We start from the raw sequence: 20,727 nt of genomic DNA, 5'->3' as shown, positions 1-20,727 counted from the left end.
TTAAAATGATATGCATGTCGAACCTTCCCCGGGATGAGTATACTCTAAATATGAAGTTTGGTTGAGATCTATCTAGCCGTTTCGACGTGATGGTGGAAAAACCACTCTGGTTTTTCTATAAATCCCCCGTATATTCAAAGATTTTAAAATGGTATGCATATCAAAACCTTCCCCGGGATGAGTATACTCTAAATATTAAGTTTGGTCGAGATCTATCCAGCCGTTTCGACGTGATGGTGGAAACACCATTCTGGTTTTCCTATAAACCCCCCGTCTATTCAAAGATTTTAAAATGATATGCATATCGAAACCTTTCCCGGGATGGGTATGCTCTAAATATGAAGTTTGGATGAAATCTATCCAGCCGTTTCGACGTGATGTTGGAACAGACAAACAAACAGACAGACAAACAGACAAACAAACAGACAAACAAACAGACACGAAACGTAAAAACCACCGATTCGGTCTTGAGTTGACCTAAAACGGATAAATATCTGAAAAATTGGCAAAACAAAAGAAATTACAGACAGCGGACCCCCTACAATTTTATTTATATAGATTGTTGACGATTGTTGCTTCATGTACATGGTAGTTGTGTAAATATATACAAAATCAGCTGATTTTTTCCAATAATTTGTAGTCTTAGTTCCCTGCATATTTTGTACTTTTCACCTTCGTTTATTCATCGAGTAAAAGTTAATAATCAAATTCCTAAATCCCAATAATATTGCAGTTCAAGCCCCCGGCGTAGTTTTGACAGAAATCATTGTAGTCAACCTCTTATTTTTCGGCATTTAGGGACACTTTTATACCCCGTCTCGCGTAGTAGAGAAAATAATAGTAATCCACCCGCGCTAAAATTCACATAACCACATTTCAGCTGAGAATTGTAGTGTAGATACAGTATATTTAGATAGTACCGCATCTTGCCTGCTATATTCGTGTGTATATTTCGTGTGTATCTATTAGAGCATAGTAATAATAATAACCTGTCTAAGCATTTGATTAATTGATACAGTAGTTCTTGCAAATTTCAAACTTGCAATTTTCATTTCTGTTTGGGCTCAGTAGTGACATACGGTACCGGTATTGTAATTAGGATACGTCTGAACGTAGTTTAAAATTATTGTAGTGTACTCTACGGTAGTATATGAGTATTATCTTATTAGAATTTAGCGTGCTTATTTTATTATTGTAAAATATTTGTGTAGTACCGGTATAGTAGAGGTATCCATAGAAACTCTCTTACTAACATTCTGTTGTTGTAATTAGGATAGGCTTAATTGCAGTTTATAATTGTGTAATTCTTGTGTATTCCTTTCGGTATTCAGTAATTAACAGCAGTTTTTATCCTGTTAAGGTGTTGTAGGATAAAAGTAGAGTTCGACTAAGTAGTATTGTAATGTAGTCATATATTAATTACCTTATTTTCGTGTGATCTTTGAGTACTATCCCAGAAAATATATCCCTCCTTTCATTTTTTGCACATAAGTTATTTCTCCTTTTATTTTCATTTTTTCCGTAAAAAATGGCTAAGGAGTGCAAGTGTAGGAACTGCGGGTGTGGCGAGACATTTAGGGGTGTGAGGGAGGAGTTGGAGAGTTTGAGGGAGATATTTAGGATTCTCACAGAAGACAGGAAGGAAGATAGGCCTCCCTTAAACAATGTACAGGTTACAGTAGGTGTACAATAGGGAGAGGGAGGAAACGGGGTAGTTGTAGAAGACGGGTGGTCTAATGTTCTAAGGGGAAGGAGATTGCAGGCTAAGGGCTCTATTCAGGATCAGAATTCAGGACAGGTGTCTGTGATAAATCGGTACGAATCACTCCAGGCAGAACAACAGAGGGAAGATAAGCAACAGGGAACTATTGCTGAGATGTGTGCAAGTAGGAGGAAGGGAAAAGGTAGGAAAGAGAAATATAGATTAGAGGATAGGAAAAGACAGGTGGAACAGGGTCATGGGAAGGAGAAAAGCGAGGAGGAAGTAGCTGCTGCGGCTATCAGGAAAGATAGGGCTGACCAGGAGGGGAGGAGATCAAATGAGGTGGGTAGGGTTCAGGCTTTGGTCATGGGGGATTCCATCGTTAGACATGAGGGGAAAGTGTGTGGAGGAATGAGAACCAGGGTAGAGTGTTATCCAGCAATTAGGTTGAGGCATATGTTGAGGAAAGTAGAAGAGAGAGAAGAGGGGAAGGAGAAGGTGGTAGTGTTTCACGTTGGTACCAACAAAGTAAGGCAAGCTGATATAAGTACCAACATAGTTAGGGATGTGTGGGACCTGGTAAATGCAGCACGGGTGAAGTTTAAGAAAGCGGACATTGCTATTAGTGGAATACTGTGTAGGAGGGATACTGACTAAGGGTGATTGGGGATTTAAATATGACTATGGAATGGGTATGTGGGAAATTGGGAGTGAAATTTCTAGATCCTAATGGGCGGGTAGGAGATAGGGATCTGCGCTCAGTTGGCCTTCACTTAAACGGCAGTGGTACGTATAAGTTAGGAAATTTGTTTGGAAGGGTAATAGGGAGTTACATTCAGGGAAACGGGGTTTTCTAGGGAGCGGTGATAAGGGTACAGAGATCTGGAAGTCAAGTAAGGATGACATAAAAATGTTAGTGTTGAACTGTAGAAGTATTGTAAAGAAAGGAATAGAATTAATTTAATAGATATATATTACCAGATATTGTAAAAGGAGTTGAATCATGGCTGAGAAATGATATAATGGGTGCAGAAATTTTCTCACGGAACTGGAGAGCGTATCCTAGGATTGGAATGGTGGGAGGGGGAGTATTCATTCTGGTGAAAGAAGAATTTGTAAGCTACGAAAAAATTAAAGATTCTAGGTGTGTCTCATTTCTAAAGATAATAGGCAACTTGATCTCCTTGGAGTGTACAGACCGGGAAAGGGTAGCGTTGACACGGATTCAGAATTATTTGATAACATAATTAGCTATGTGGGAAACGACATGGAAAGAATTGTGATTGTAGAGGGACATCTGAATTTACCAAATGTCAACTGGGAAGGAAATGCGAACCACAGGAAGCATGGCCAACAAATGGTAAATAAGCTAATATGGGAAGGACAGCTGATTCAGGAAGTGATGGAACCAACTAGAGGGTAAAATGTCCTGGATGTGGTGCTGGTAAAACCAGATAAGCTCTATACAGAAACCGAAGTAATAGATGGCATTAGTGATCATGAAGATTTTTATATCGTAGTTAAATGTGATAGAAAGGAACGTCTTAAAAGTATGACTATTAGGCAGTACCATATGGCTGATAAAGCAGGCATGAGGCAGTCTCTAAAAAGTAAATATGATCGGTGGTAAACGGTAAATAAAAATGTAAACAGAGTCTGGGATGGTTTTAACGCAATTGTTGAGGAATGTGAAAACAGTTTTGTACCTTTAAAGGTGGTAAGTAATGGTAAAGACCCACCTTATTAAAATAGAGAAATAGACTAAGAAGGGGGTGCAGATTGGAAAGAAATAGAGTTAGAAATGGCTGGGGAAGTAACTAGAAATTGAAGGAACTTACTAGAAAATGGAATCTAGCAAAAAAAAAAGGCAGCGAAGGATAACATGATGGCAAGCATAATTGGCAGTCATACAAATATCAGTGATAAATAGAACGGTATGTATAGGTATTCTAATGCAGAAACAGGTTCCAAGAAGGACATTCCAGGAATAATTAATGAACAAGGGGAGTGTGTATGTGAGGATCTTCAAAAGGCAGAAGGATTCGGTCAACAGTATGTAAAGATTGTTGGTTACAAGGATAATGTCCGCATAGAGGAGGAGACTAATGCTAAAGAAGTATTAAAAGTTACATATGATAACAATGACTTTTACAATAGGATACAAAAGTAGAAAACTAGAAAAGCGACTGGAATTGATGAGATTTCTGGGGATATGCTAAAGACAATGGGTTGGGATATAGTACCACATCTGAAGTACTTATTTGATTATTGTTTGGTTTAAGGAGCTATAAAAATGAATGGAGAGTTGCTGTAGTAGTCCCTGTGTATAAAGGAAAGGGTGATAGACATAAAGCCGAAAATTACAGGCCAGTAAGTTCGACATGCGTTGCATTTAGGCTTTGGGAAGGCATTCTTTCCGATTATTATATTAAACATGTTTGCGAAATTAATAACTGGTTCGATAGAAGGGAGTTCGGTTTTAGGAAAGGTTATTCCAGTGAATCTCAACTTGTAGGATTCCAGCAAGGTATGGCAGATATCTTGGATTCAGGAGGTCAAATGGACTGTATCGCGATTGACCTGTCTATAGCATTGTTGACCTCCCGAGGCTGAGTGAACCCCGTTCCAACCCTCGTATCACTTTTCAGCTAATCACACTAACTACTAACCTAAACGTGATTACAAGTGGAAATATAACATTCAATTGTGCTTTCAGTCTATTATGGAGTTTTTATTTAGCTTTTCCTGAAATGTATGATTTGCTTTAATATTTTAAAATGTAAAATGATTTCCGTTAATGGGGAAAGTGGTAAATTATATGATTGAAGAGAACTGAAAAGTACTTACAATATTTCAAATTACGTGGCTGAGCTGGAAATCGAACACGGTTCTCCTGGGGTGGCATCTAATCACTCTAACCACTATACCACAGAGGCGGACACTACTATTATTACTGCAAAATGTTTTCATTCTGTACCCTGAAAGGGTACGGCGGTCCTTTCAGAATGTGACGCCTTCTCTCAGACCAATGAGATTTGGAGTGGTGGAGGTAATGTATGGAGAAGGTTAGGGTTTTGGTGGCCGCAGTCTATAAGAGTTTGAATCACTGGCCTGAAGTTGTATGGTGTCGGGCGGTCTAGGGGCTGATGCGTCATTACCGATCACCACACCACACGTCAACAGAAAGTTCCAGATCACCAAGCACGAGATAGAAGATGACGTCAGGTGTCAGTATGGGAATTGATGCAGTAATTCATGTTTAGCTGCAATATTCCTAGTATGATGTGAAGAAGATGCGTGGGCAAGAGGAATTTTTTCGACGGAGGAGTCGAATGGTGGTACCGATGTAAGTTTCCCGTGCTGACGACGAGGCATGCACGAATGCAGGTAGGATAAACGTTACAATGGTAAACGGGTCTAAAAGTCAGGTTGTAAGTTTGAATGAAGCATTTGAGTTTCGGTTGCCAATGTGTTCACCTTGCCATCGTCTGATGAAGGATTTTACATTACTTAATTTTAGCATAAGTGTGTAGTATTTTTCTCGTAAACAGAATAAATTTTGGAGTTCGTCCACTGAAAAAAAGACTGCAACGCGGATAAGGTTTTCATTTGTATGATGATTTTAGACAACCTCCAGAGAGAGTGTTTGGCTACATGAGAATGACTATTTCCACAATCGATTATACCCCAGACAAAGTTAATTGAACTACCTTTATTCATTGTTATTCAACACTTGAACAGAATGTAACCAAGCTGTCAACATAGTGAGGTGCTAACACGTCTCATTTTGTAGTCCAATGCGCGATTATGGACTGTGCTAAGTTTAGTGCAAAGTGCGGCGCATCGTTGTGAACGAGCCGGACATTTTGGTCCTAGAACTGGGGAGGAAAACTGGTTCAAGAAATATAACAGTATCCTAGTATTTTCATGGAGTGAGTGACTGAGTAGCAGGAGAGAAAAAGCTGTGGAGATACTTCAATCACCATAGCAGCTATGAACGCAAAATTTAGAACCTAGATTCTCACAAAGATACAACTTCCCAACCTCATCGACAAGTGCGACTTAAAGGGCTCATTATGAGGGTGCACTTTTCAATGATGAATTTGCTCCTTGAGGGGAGGACAAATCACTAGTCTGTTTTTTACTAATTCTGCTTAAGTTTATAGCTTACAATTAGTTATCCTACGAAGATGAAATACGGCAATGTGAAAGTACAGTAATTACAAAGGCGCTTCTGAAAATAAGGTAACAAGAGCTTGCACAAAGAAACTTCATTTTACAGGCAGATATAGAAAGTATTGGTACGCCGATAGGCATTACTATTCAACGTAGCCGCCATTCTTAACGACATTCCGTCCCTGAAGATACATCATCATGGCCGTATCATCGTTGAATCTCTTACAACTCAGGTGCTTCCTCAACGGTCCGAAAAGAAGGGAGCTACTGGGTGCCAGATCAGAGCTGTAAGGAGAGTACACCAGATAGTTGATTAGCTCACTAGGGGAGTGACATTGAACGCTGCCAGTTTCTGTAACACACTGGAGCGTTTGCGGGTAAAAATTTGCAGAAAACGTCCTGGAATTTTTTCAACAGACGACATGCTGCTGCACGACGCCGTCTGATCACACGCAGCTAACAGCACGCATAACATTTTACGTCGCTTCCGGTGAGAGGTGCTTGACCAGCCTCCCTACAACCCGGATTTGGCACCTAGTGATTTCTAGCTCTTCGGACTGTTGATGAAGCACTTGGGTGGTAAGTGATTCAGTGATGATCTGGCCGTTCAACATGCTGTCTTGATATGGCTGAGGGGAAGGATGCAGATTTCTTCCATGTCGGCATCGATGCATTGGTATACCGTTGAAACAACTGCTTGGGCCGGAATGGTGATTATATTGAATAATGATACTTATCAGTACTCTATTACTGAATGTCGTTATACTCACCTCTAAAGTACAGATTCACCGTGCAAGCTCTTGTTACATTTTTTTCTTTTCATGAAGCTACGTTGGATAATTCCATACTTATAAAACATTGTAATATAAATTAAGCAAGAGAACAAATTGTATTTTCTTATCTATGATATTCTTTCTTAGGAGTGGGATAAAGACACAATGGTGAGATTTGGTCCAGTAATTGAACCAGATCTTGGAGATGGCTCTGAACGATTTCTGACTGCTGACCCTACTGAACTCTTACTTTCCGGCAACTTCAGCCACGTCCCACTGATCATGGGGTTTACCGAGATGGAATTCGATTGGTTAGCAATGTGTGAGTATCTTTAGGAGTACACCCATTTCAGTTCTGTAATTAACCTTGCTACCGCAATGATAGCCTCTAGTTAAAGTACATTTCAGTAATATCAAGAAGTATGAAAGACAATTCTGTCTATTTACTACGAATGTGCGAAAGTTTGTTTAACTATTCTTGGAACGTCATCCTATACGTGTTAGAATTATATTTAACATCTCATTAATTCTAAATACATTATAATTTTATAACTAAATTGCTACGTGTTACATTGATGAGTATGGAAATTTCTACACCCTCCGTCAGTACAGGCTAGTTCATTAAATACGCACAGGATGATATGTTATAATACAAACCCTCAGTGATATGCCAATCGAGCGTAGAGAAAGATTAATTAATTACCCGCTACGCAAGATTTCTTTAAGGTAGGACCTCCGTGCGCATCTACATGGGCAGGGATGTGACTAGGCGTTCCACCATACTGGTTCCAAATACTGCCTTACGGCGGATTCTACTATTCTTCCTGCTACTGCATGCGTAGATCGTCCAGAGACTGGACAACCGTTTCACAGCAGTGAAGAGTGCCCCATTACATCCCAAATGTTCGCAATAGGTGACAAGTCTGCTGACCTTGCAGGTCAAGAAATGGCGTTGATATATCGTGGAGCCTATTGTTTGATGCGAGTGGCCTATACTAGAAACTGTCCCTGCATTCGCCTTAGTGCAGGGGAATGAAAAAAAACGAAAAACCATTCTCAGGACAGCTGACGGTTGGGGCCAGCCGTGAGGTCCAGCCCTGTCCCGTCTCCCAAATGCAGAAGCGTAGAGCCACAGTAGAGCCGTGGCCACTCCTCCTCTGCTCGGTTGGCCGGTCAGAGTGCAGAGTTGTTGGACCGACGGACCAGCCGTGGCCACTTATGGGTCGAGACCAACTTTGCATATACCGACCCTACGTCAGGTGGCAAGAAATAACAGCTCCAAGAACGTTATTGACATATTGATGTATTGTCTGCGCATATTCAACAAACTAAAGAGATGATCGCAAGACATCGCTGATGTTATCCCAAATAAATAAAACTTGGTATGCCATGCCCGATGAATGTGATTCAAGAATCAGCACTGGATTGTTGTGTGTTCTCCTTTGCCCCAAACGCTCTCGTTGCCACCATCTACACTAAGCATGCGAGTGGGCTCATCAGAAAAAGCTGTATGTCCGCGTCCATATGTGACATTCATTGCACCATTGGCGATGAGCCAAACAATGTAAAGGATGCGGTTCCTATAGTCCAGACTCGTATAACCGGCGACGAGTGGCCATTGCTGAAACCTTCAAATGGAGTATGGACTGTGGGATCTCTCTGGATGAGGCGCTGCACATCGGCGGATATGGAGATCATCTCTCCCATGATGTGTGACAGGCGCACAACCTGAATACATCGTATTGCATTGGTGATAGAATGGAGTATTTGACTGGCTTATACGATGAGCCGACAATATGGCGTTGTGCATTCCGACAGTATAAACCCATTCAAATGGGTCTAACTTGTTATATTCTACTGGTGTATGATGTCATGGTACGGTAATATTCTTAACACGAACAGTTCTAACTTTTCTGCCTGAAGTGTGGTCCTTTTTTACATATTGACAACTAACGACCATTATGATGTAAACTTTTGCTACTTGAGAGGTCCCCGTAGAAAGCGAGTGATCGTAGGACAATGAAATTTTGTGGAAACATTTATAATGACATGTGGAAGAAAAATAACGAATAAACAATTGAAAGAAACCCACTTTAATTTCCACTTGACAGGGTAACATTTTGTTAATTGCGTACCCTGTTTACGTTCCAGATTAAAAACTTTGCTGAATGTGACAACCATCTGCATTCACGACACCCTGCTACCCGAAACATTTCAGGTGGGGTGTTGGTTACCTCCCTCGCTATGCTCATCATCAATCTTCCATGTGTGTTAGTGTCCTGTTGATAAACATTGCTCTCCAGGTAACCCCACAGCCCGAATTCACACGGGTTCAAATCTGGTGATCATGGTGCAGTTTGGAACGATCGGCCAATGATTCGGTCTTCTCTAAATGTGTTACGGAATAACCGAGTGACCTCACGAGCAATGTGAGGTGGAGTTCCTTCGTGCATCAAAATAGTTGAGTCCAAAGCACTGTCTCCCGTGGAGCAGAAATCACATGTTGGAGACGCAGATCGCAGTTTTTTTTTTTTGCTAGGGGCTTTACGTCGCACCGACTCAGATAGGTCTTATGGCGACGATGGGATAGGAAAGGCCTAGGAGTTGGAAGGAAGCGGCCGTGGCCTTAATTAAGGTACAGCCCCAGCATTTGCCTGGTGTGAAAATGGGAAACCACGGAAAACCATCTTCAGGGCTGCCGATAGTGGGATTCGAACCTACTATCTCCCGGATGCAAGCTCACAGCCGCGCGCCTCTACGCGCACGGCCAACTCGCCCGGTGCAGATCGCAGTAACGTGCTCCGTTCACACTGCATGTCCTTGGTACTGGGGACCGAGTTCCTCAAAGAAAAATGGACCAATTATGAATTGTGCCGTGAAGCTACACCACACAGTGACGCGTTCACTATACAGGGGAACCTCATGAACGTTCTTTGGCCGTGTCGATCCCCAAATGCGACAATCATGAGTGTTCACTGCCCCAGTGAGTGTAAAGTGTGCTTCATCACTCCACAGAATGTTCCATGGCCACATGTCGTCAACTTGAACACTTGCAAGAAACGTAAGAGCAAAGTCTACTCGAATGTCTGCGTCACGTGCAACAGTTGATGAGTAGGCTGAAGATTGTACGGATACCATTTCACAATTGATTACAGCACTTTTCGAACGGAGGACCGTGGAACGTTCAGCTATCGTGACATAGCTCGTGCACTGCTTGAACATCGCACATTTCGTCCAGCATTCGGAACCTTGGCGACAGAAACTTCTTCCACAATTTATGGCGCAACTGGTCGTCGGCATCTCCCAGGAGCCATTCCGAAATCGCCAGATTCGAATTTTTGAATCATGTTCATCATCCCCGGGGGATCTCTAGGTATTCCATTAATGCGTCCGTACTCTCGAAGAGCAGCAGCATAATTGCTGTTGTTTTTATAAAACAGCTTTACTAGTAAAGCCCTGCTGCTCTCGTGCAGACCCATGTTGACTGTCAGCAACTGTAATGCTTGCTGATGCTTGTAATTCAACCCTACGTCACCGTACCAGTACCGACGCCTAACGGCAAGTCATGACACTAACAATATTAGCAACGCACATCCTGCAGAGCACTGTCTGAACATCATTCCTATAAATCTGGGTACCTATATGGTACATAGTTTTCTGTCTACACTGGCTCAAGTAGCGAAAGTTTAATTATAACCATCCTGTATATGGCGTGTTGCAGAGACGTTTCTACGTCCCATTAATAGTTTAATGTTTAACCATTGATACTTTAGATGCTTTTTGATTTCATTACGAATTAATTGCTCATTACGGGTGTATCAATTTCTATGTCCAGCAAACTACAACCTTCTACGTAATGAATCACTCATTCGAACTCCACTCAAGGAAAAGTTTGAGTGAATACAAAATAATTAATGCTGTGCGTTTAACGTCGCGTTATTTGCAATCGGATTTGATAGACTGAGAAAAACCACCAATTTTCCCTCCGAATGCACTCTGTAAGAGGCTAGTAAGTAATAAAATAATTTCATTTAAGCGTACAAATTCACAAGTTGATTAATCGGATCGGAAATTCAAAAGTCAAAATTAAGATCCCATGTTAAATAGCTTTGTACCTGACAAACTATAAGACCTTGAGTATTTCAACTGAAGATCCATTTCTCGATGCATGAAGTATCAAACATATGTTTCTTAATGAACTGTTAGAATCACTCTTTTGCGAATATAGTCGTCTTGCAACGCCACCGACCCTTCCTTTGAGATACATTTGCGAGGACAGTTCAATGTATTTAAACGTGCCAAACTTGAAGATAAGGGGATTTAATTCCCATCTTATTCCATTTCAGTTTCTAGAAACATATAGAACTACATCATTCTTAATTTTATGGATGCTTCTTCCTCAGCATCAAATACGTTCAAATTACAAACTTCTCTATGTGTAAATCCTTGCAAATAATAAATACATTCAGACAGAAAATATTATTTTGAACTTGGTCTAGCCTTAAAGAAATCAGATAGTTTGGCTTGTTTCACTTTTCTTGCATTAAGAGTATAAACCTCCTTTTGCAAACTTAGTAATGAATTTAAAGCATTTTCACTACAACTTTTCACACTGATGTAACGCCTACACACATCGATTGCACTTAACACTTCACTAGGTGTTTCAAGATTCAAGTCGTTATCTCCATCTCCATCACTGTCACTATTGCTTGTATCTGGTCCATCACCACCGCGTTGTTGGCATACATCAGGAATAATCTCTTCATCCGGTAGTTCTCCGCATACAGCCAGATTATCATCGAAATGCACAAAAGTATCGAATTCTACATCCTCCGGTAGCGTTAGCTCATTTCCAGACAAAACTTCGTCCCCATAATCATCATTAGAGGCAGCCTCTTCTAGGAAGACACCAGCTTTGCGGAAACAGTTGCTGATTGTGGAGGATGACACCTGCTTCCAGGCAGCCTAAATAAAGTACATGACTTGTAGCAAATTAATGGAGAGAGGTTCACATTCCTTGCGTCACTCAGTGTTATTAAATGTTGAACCGGCATTTTTCTATAATGCACTTTGAAATTTGCAATGATGCCCAAATCAAACGGTTGTAGAACACTGGTACAGTTAGGAGGGAAAAAATCCACTCGGACATTCTCCAGAACGATTTGAGGTGGATGTGCTGCACATCGATCCATAATAAGAAGGATCTTCTTCTGTTTCTTTTTCATTTTAATGCCCAATTTTTTCAACCACTCTTCCATTAGAAGCATAGTCATCCAATAATTTCTGTAGGATTCATATTCCGTAGGTTCTGTTTCCACACCCTTAAAACATCTCGGATTCTTCGATTTTCCTATCACAAGTGGAGGAGGTTTGTCAAATCCATCTGCATTGGTGGCGAGAAGTACTGTTACATGAAATTTTACTTTTCTTCCCTCCATGGCATGAGTCATCTTTTCAGCTAATGATTATTAGGAAGGAGATTGTAGAATAGGCCGGTCTCATCACAATTGTAAATTTTTGGAGGCTGATAATCGTTTACGATACCCGACAGAACCTCTTCTTTCCAGTGTTTCACCCTGACGTCGTCCACAGCTTTTGAGTCACCGCAAATTGTTCTCCCTGTGATTCCATGACGATCTTTAAATCCTTCCAGCCATCCTGACGAAGCCTTGAAATCAGCAGTGATACTCATAATTTTAGCCAAACCTATCGTCTTTGCCTTCAACATGTCGCCACTAATTGGTAGAGCTGCAGCCAGCTTTTGCTGACGGCTGCGCTTTGCTGATTTTGAACCCAGTTGTAAGAACTCATCCAAAATAGCGTTTCTTTTACTGATGACTGTACATAGCATGGTAAAAGCAATCCCTATGTCTGAAGCAATTTCAGTTTTTGTTTGGTGTGGATTGTGTGGATTAAATACCGGCACCGTGGACATTTTATTTCTGCGTTGTTCCCATTAAAGAAATTCTCATATTCAAACAAATTTACTGTATTTTCTTTTGTTTCCGCACCGAAACCGCACATTTTGCTTGTTTGAGGTCATAAACGACGAAGGAAGAGGAGGAGCGAGGGGACTCTCTCAGCTGGCCTTTGTTAAGCCGCCAGTAAGTAAGGATCAACAATGTCACTCGGCGAAACTCTTTGTGTTCTGTTTCAGCACCGAAACCAGACCGCTCTACTTCCGCCTACAACGATAAAGAGGAAACTTTGTAAATATACTAGTTTCTTTTTTTAAAGCAGGTTCGATCCTGGCTCAGTCCGGTGGTATTTGAAGGTGCTCAAATACGACAGCCTCGTGTCGGTAGATTTACTGGCACGTAAAAGAACTCCTGCGGGACTAAATTCCGGCACCTCGGCGTCTCCGAAGACCGTAAAAGTAGTTAGTGGGACGTAAAACAAATAACATTATTTAAAAGCACGTGCTCAATACAATTACGCAAAACTCAGTTATATTTCACCGACACTTAATACGTATAACAGCGAATTACGTATAAATTAAGGTTTAATTAACACCCTTTTAAATTACATTTTGCCGGGACCTAAAGGAAATTACGTAAAAATAAGAATTACGCAGAACAGAGTTACGTATAAAGGTGCGTTTTCCAAGGTGCGACTGTAGCTGCCACGGCGGCCAGAGTCGCAACGACTGGGGTCGCCATATACGTTGGCGAGAGCAGCCGCAAGCGACGGGCAAGTGGGGGTGTTTTCTTAGACACGACTCCAGTCGCCTGTCGCGCAGTCCATAGTCCAGTCCGTCAGAAATGGACGAGAGCACGGGCGATTTCTTTAGTGGCAGGCTTTCCTTGACATTTTAATGGAAGAAGAAGACGAAGTATTGTTAATGTGGTATCTCGGCCCGAAAAGAAGGAAAGTCAACAGTATATTTGCATCGCACTATGAGGAAGGATGCTATAACATTTTTTTTTTTGCTAGTGGCTTTACGTCGCACCGACACAGATAGGTCTTGTGGCAACGATGGGATAGGAAATGCCCAGGAGTTGGAAGGAAGCGGCCGTGACCTTAATTAACGTACAGCCACAGCATTTGCCTGGTGTGAAAATGGGAAACCACGGAAAACCATTTTCAGGCCTGCCGACAATGGGATTCGAACCCACTATCTCCCGGATGCAAGCTCACAGCCACGCGCCCCTAACCGCACGACCAAACGCCCGGTATATAATATTTTAATTAACAGGCATCTTTTAAGTGATAAGACAAAGTTCAGGAAATATTTCACACTGAGTGTTAGTCAGTTTAGTTATATTCTCGAACTTATAAAAAGTGAAATATTGAAAACCCCGTACAATCGGTACAAGAATCACCCCAGCTGAGAAACTTGCACTCACTTTTTAATCTTATTTTAGCAGTGTTTAGCTCCGCTGAATAAGTGATTTTACAGTAAGACATAACGATCACTAAATCTATGGTCTTAATATACTTCAAGGTTTATTTATTTTTTTCTAGTGGCTTTATGTCGCACCGACACTGATAGGTCTTATGGCGACGAGGCATAGGAAAGGCCTAGGAGTTAGAAGGAAGCGGCCGTGACCTCATTAACGTACATCCCCAGTATTTGCATGGTGTAAAAATGGAAAACCATCTTCAGGGCTGACGACAGTGGGATTCGAACCCACTATCTCCCGGATGCAAGCTCACAACTACGCCCCCCTTACAGCACGATCAACTCGCCCGGTAAACTTCAAGTTTAACAAACCCGCAACTTAATTGAGTGACACGACAATAATTACACCAATATGTTACTTATTTACATACATACACATGCCATTCCATGGTGTAATTTCGTGGAAGCGGATATAATTTAATTTATGCAGTTGCAAACTGTCTATCGTACTACTACTCAATCTTGGGAATGAAGGAATCAATAAAAGCGCATAAAAATGATAATGCAAAGTGGGATTTACAATTTATTTGAGAGTACATATCACACTATTTATATTCATTCCTATAAATTATGACCCAGTAACCTTGACAAGATATCATGACTGTTTACATCTGTGCACGGCTCGGCTTTTAGCGGTCCTTGATTGACAGAGGAGAATGCTTGAAGAGGAGATGTTGAGCATTAGTCGCTTTAAACTGTACATACATTTATGCTCGGTAACTAAATGGCAGTCCGCCTCTGTGGTGTAGTGGTTAGTGTGATTAGCTGCCACCCCCGGAGGCCCGGGTTTGATTACCGGCTCTGTCACGAAATTTGAAAAGTGATACGAGGGCTGGAACGGGGTCCACTCAGCCTCGAGAGGTCCACTGAGTAGAGGTGGGTTCGATTCCCACCTCAGCCATCCTGGAAGTTGTTTTCCACTTCTCCTCCAGGCAAATGCCGAGATGGTACCTAACTTAAGGCCACGGCCGCTTCCTTCAATCTTCCTTGCCTATCCCTTCCAATCTTTCCATCCCCCACCAAGGCCCCTGTTCAGCATAGCAGGTGAGGCCGCCTGGGCGAGGTAGTGGTCATCCTTCCCAATTGTAACTCTCGACCCAATGTCTCACGCTCCAGGACACTGCCCTTGAGGTGGTAAAGTTGGGATCCCTCGCTGAGGCCGAGGGAAAAACCAACCCTGGAGGGTAAGCTGATTAAGAAGGAAGAACTAAGTGTCAAAGAGCTATATCATGCCAGCGAATGAACACTCCCTCGACTTTTCGTTGTTTCGACATCGTACCTAAACTCAATAACTAACTACTACACAACAGATACTTGCATCAACTGTCGCAGAGACTGCGGCTGCCAGCACAGCTCACTGCAGCAGTGTGGCGGCTCAAGCCGCAATCGCAGCGAGTCGCCGACCAAACTCAAACTGCGAATGCGAGGAGGCGGAGGCTGCTGTCGCCGTGCGGCTACAATCGCCGTTGCGGCTAAAATCGCACCTTGGAAAACGCACCTTAAAGCAGGTTCAACTGTATATACATGTGGCGTGAGATGAAAATTTGTTCACTGTGGCACGTTTATGTATCGCAACCTTTCTATTAAAGAGATCTCGCCACTTGGGTTTAAGATGCAGTCAACTCTTTTAAAGAACACCTTAACGATCAATTCTTCGCTGTGCGTTACTACTTCGAGTTACGAAAACGTACACGAGTGTGGAGTGGTGGCAATCTTAATCTACACGAATTAGCAGCTGACGATATGTGAACATCGACTGATCGTAAAATCAAAACCATATTGTTGTTACCTGGTTAATTGTGCCAGCAGAAGTGAATGTAGAGTCTTTCTTTCTTTCTTAATCTGCTTACCCTGTAGGGTTGGCTTTTCCCTCGGACTCAGCGAGGGATCCCACTTCTACCGCCTCAAGTGCAGTGTCCTGGAGCTTCAGACTCTGGGTCGGGGATACAACTGGGGAGGATGACCAGTACCTCGCCCAGGCGGCCTCACCTGCTATATTGAACAGGGGCCTTGTGGGTGATGGGAAGATGGGAAGGGATAGACAAGAAAGAGGAAAGGAAGCGGCCGTGGCCTTAAGTTAGGTACCATTCGGACATTTACCTGGAGGAGAAGTGGGAAACCACGGAAAACCACTCCAGGATGGTTGAGGTGGGAATCGAATCCACTTCTACTCAGTTGACCTCCCGAGGCTGAGTGGACCCCGTTCCAGCCCTCGTACCACTTTTCAAATTTCGTGGCAGAGCTGGGAATCGAACCCGGGCCTCCGAGGCTGGAAGCTAATCACACTAACCACTACACCACGGAGGCGGACCCTCTTTATACAGGGTGAACAAAAACTGCCGCACGTGGAGGTCGGCATGCGGTTCCTTGTCGAAATTCACGACAAAATTTTATCTTGCAAAACCTAGTCCCAGCAATAGGTTTAACAGAAATGCGAGTTAAGAAACGAGGCTCTGGCAACGCTGTAACGGCGTGCAGCTTGGCCAAGCACAGGCCGCATAAACTCAGCGCTTTCCCGGAGCTGTCTCATTAGCCCAGTGAGACAAGGTAGTGCCATAAATGCTGGTTGTGCGGACGCGCCAATGTTCGAGTCACGTTCACGATAAATGTTTTTTCAGTCAATGTATGAAATTGTATCCAGTGTACACCTCCACTATGCAATACACTATGTTCTGTCTTTCCGTTACAGTTACCTTTATTAAACATTCAAACATAACATGAACTTCTTATAGACGTAAACTACCACTTTGTTTCGTGCATGGCACAAATAAAGCCAATACGTAGAACATAATAGTGGATATATTAACATCCTCTCTATCCAATGTGGTACAAGGAAACACAATACAGTACAGTAGGTAGGCTACACTGGATTGCCCATTATGCTACGCACAATAATTCCATAGTGTACGTGTGACGTCCAGTCTTATCTTCACAGAGCCAGTACGTACACTTACGAGCAACGTTCACTTCACAGCAGATGTTCAAAGCGACCACCTTGCATTTACAAAAACTTCACCACTCACTGGTGCATACTTTGCCGGACCCTACGCAACACACCTGTATCCACCATTGCCGATGTAGCATGCACGCGAGCTATTAGGTCTTGTAGTATGAACATGTTCGTTTAAGTGTCCCCACAAATAAAAATCTAGTTGATTAAGGTCCGGGGAACGTGGAGGTCAAAACATTGGATCTCCACGACCAATCCATTTCCCTGGAAACGCTTCATTTAACCAGTTACGCACAGTCAATCCAAAGTGTGGCGGTGCACCATCATGCTGAAACCACAGCTGTCGCCGAAAACCAAGTGGAACGTTTTCTAAAGCGTCAGGAAAAGTGTTGCCCAGAATCGTACAATAGCGGGGCGCATTCAACTTGTCCGGCAAAAGGTAAGGGCCTGAAAACACTCCTCCCACGATTCCAGTCCACAGGTTTATGCCAAAGCGTGCCTGAAAGCCACGTTCACGGTAACATGTGGGTTGTGGTCAGACCAATAATGGCTGTTGTGATGGTTGAAAATACCTTCCCGAGTGAAGCTACATTCACCACTCCTGTTCATCCCGTGCATGGACACAATAACCGTAGATAATAATAATGTTCTGGACCGTCGTCACAATGTGCGGACCGCGCTGGAAACGTGTCCTGGGCGGGCAATGACTATGAATGCAGTCCGGCCGCGGGTTCAGTACCGCCAAGGCAACCAAGAAGACACCACGCCGGATCTCCTCAAGGATTTGATCCATATCAAAATGCTTATAGGAAAAGATGTCATAGATTTAGAGACCCAACTGACCGGGTGAAATATCTGGACCTAGCCCGGGAAGTACGAAATCTATTGCTGGAAAGAAAAGTTAAAAACATGGGAGGAAATTTACCGTAACCTCTCAGAAAACGAGTCAGATCGCGAATTTCAGCGGATTATATATAAAACGTTAAGCATTCAATTATAAATTTCAGTATAATACCGTAGCGAAGCACGGGTATCTTGCTAGTATTGTATAAATCTTCTCTGCTTGCAAACTTTGACATTTTGACAATTTTCTTTCCGTCGCACTGGCACAGATAGGTCTTACGGCGGCGATCGAATAGGAAAGGGGTAGGACTGGAAAGGACGTGGTCATAGCCATAAATAAGGTACGGCCCTAACATTTTTCTGGAGTGAAAATGGGAAACCCCGGAAAACCATATTCAGACCTCCCGACAGTGAGGTTCGAACCCGCTATCTCCCGAATACAAGATCACAGCTGCGAATATACAATACTTGAGAGATGAATATCGTATTTTGAAGCTGAGCTGAAACTTACAACAACTGTCTTAATGTTATATACCTCAACAGATATAACACGATGTGTATATTTTACTCCAAGTTGAACATATTCTAGAAATACGAGTTAATCATAAGAAATTCGTAAATGTTATTGAAAGACTTGAGCAGCTGTGATTTAATGATATTGATATGTGCATAGGTAAGATTCTCTGACAGATTTATTTCTGTATTTTTGTCTCAGGAATACAAGAATAACATTGTTAGTGTCAACAATTACATGTCATTGATAAGCGTTATTTGTATTTTTAGATGTCATACAAAATAACACATGGGCCGAATATATGACGGACCGTTTCGATGAACTGGCACCTATTTCACTTCTCTACGAAAGAGGAACAGACAGGTCTCGCAACATAACCAGAGAACTCCGGAAATTTTACCTCCAGGATCAACCCGTCACAAATTCGTCATTTCAAGGACTAGGACAGGTAAGATAATTAAGGTATGAATATTGTCGATAGTAAATTTAAAGAGCTCCTTGTAAAGTTATGAGGAAAGAAATGGAATCCAAACTTAGGTTCACTCTACTGTAGATTGATATGATCCCGCGTGTGTCAGCTAAGAGCTAAGATGAAGTTTAAATAAGTTTATGAGTGAAAATGAAAACCTACAACCTGCTTTCCAGTCATTGACCGGGTCAGGGATGTAATGAATGAAGCAGATATAGGCTATTATTACGATGGGGTCGCCACTCCCAAAGTGATTTACATTAATGAGTGATAGATGCTATGAAATGAGAATGGAGAGTGTTGCTGGAATTAAAGATGACAGGGCAACCGGAGTACCCGGAGAAAAACCTGTCCCGCCTCCGCTTTGTCCAGCACAAATCTCACATGGAGTGACCGGGATTTGAACCGCGGTATCCAGCGGTGAGAAGCCGACACGCTGCCGTCTGAGCCACGGAGGCACTAAGTTTATGAGTATTGATTCTAAATTATGATATATCATGATCTAAGTTAATGGTTTCGATTTACAATTAAAGGATCAGCATGCTTCTAAGTTTCAGAGCATCAGAAAGAGGAATACGTTTAAAAGACATTTTTCATGGTGGAATGTGTAACTAACATTATTCCATTGAAGAAAATAATTAATGTTAGTCTCTTTGTCAACCTAGTTGTGGGTAATTTAATCGGTGAATAATTCATGCAACAGACTGTGCTGTTTTATCTGTCCCACACCAAATGTAGACAGAATTTTACACAAAAGAAAATATGGAAATTATTTAACGCATTGTTCATTTCACTATTTTATTTTGAAGTTCTTTAAAAGCACGAGCGTCACTGCATTAAAATTATAGAATAACATATTCTGTCCACAATAAGTTGACGCAAGTGCTTATTCGACTACCGTGTTTTGGTAATAGGTGAATAGGCCCACAATTAATCTCGGTATATGATGTAAACTTTTTAACTTTAGTTAAACAATTCATAAGCATGGACCTTGTCAATTACTATTTATTTGTTTAATTAACGTCCCTTCAATTGCTGTACGTTTTATGAGACGTCGAGGTGTATGTATTTTGTTCTGCAGGAATTATTGCACGTGCCGGAAGCCAAAGACACAGTATTGTTGCTTTTAAACACCTTCAAACACCCCGACTTCCGAAGGGAACGAACCCGCTTCCTTGGAAAAAGAAGGCCAATGATTAAACGTCAGCATCACAAAGGTCGATCTGTGTGTATTGCACACTTCTGGTTACCTAGAGCCAATTCGGGGAGCAAGATACACTGGCGGAAAGAAATATCTAAACACTGAAAAGGGGTTGCGCTAGATTAACGAACGTTGATGTGTGTGTTTATACATCTGAAAGATGACTTTGATTCATATTTCCCGCAAATCGCATTAGCGTGGCACTAGTAGCGGCCCCTTGACTTTGCACAAGAGGTTTACGGGCTGCACTGTGCGACAGCTTTAGTTATCTGCGAGATTGGACGGACTGACTGTGAGTGGATCAAGAATGCATTAACGATGACGAAGAGGCCAGTATCAACCGCTCACTGGGGTTGAACAAGGCCGTACAATAGGTCTACGTGAAGGTGGATTTACCCTTTCCCAGAAAACTTAGGTAGGCCTATATCAAGATCCCTAGTGATTAAACCATTCGTTACAATTATTTCACCTACATTTCTACTATCACGCAGTTCTTGCTGGAGTAGTAGTAGTAATTTATTGAACATTACAGGCTGTTCGCCCAAGATACATGTTCACAGTGCCAGATTACAAGAAACAGAAAAAAACATTAAAATAAACGAAACTAAACAATTATAGACAGATCTATAAACTCACCAACTAAATCTACTGAGCGGTCTCTTACATGGGCGGATGTCCAGTCCACATGTAAGGGCCA

At 42.1% G+C, this 20,727-nt stretch overlaps 1 protein-coding gene across 1 annotated transcript in view; it reads left to right on the top strand.

The window, feature by feature from the left end:
- Positions 1-20,727, top strand: part of LOC136863569 (esterase E4) — a 296,437-nt gene that overhangs the window by 149,243 nt on the left and 126,467 nt on the right. Inside the window, exons 6-7 of the mRNA XM_067139949.2 lie at positions 6,799-6,973; positions 18,630-18,808. Coding sequence (XP_066996050.2) covers positions 6,799-6,973; positions 18,630-18,808 — 354 coding nt within the window. The remainder of the gene's footprint in view (positions 1-6,798; positions 6,974-18,629; positions 18,809-20,727) is intronic.

Source organism: Anabrus simplex, chromosome 2 (genome assembly GCF_040414725.1).
Source record: "Anabrus simplex isolate iqAnaSimp1 chromosome 2, ASM4041472v1, whole genome shotgun sequence".
NCBI lineage: Eukaryota > Metazoa > Arthropoda > Insecta > Orthoptera > Tettigoniidae > Anabrus > Anabrus simplex.
Note: the sequence above shows the minus strand (reverse complement) of the source record. Positions and strands in the feature narration are given on the sequence as shown.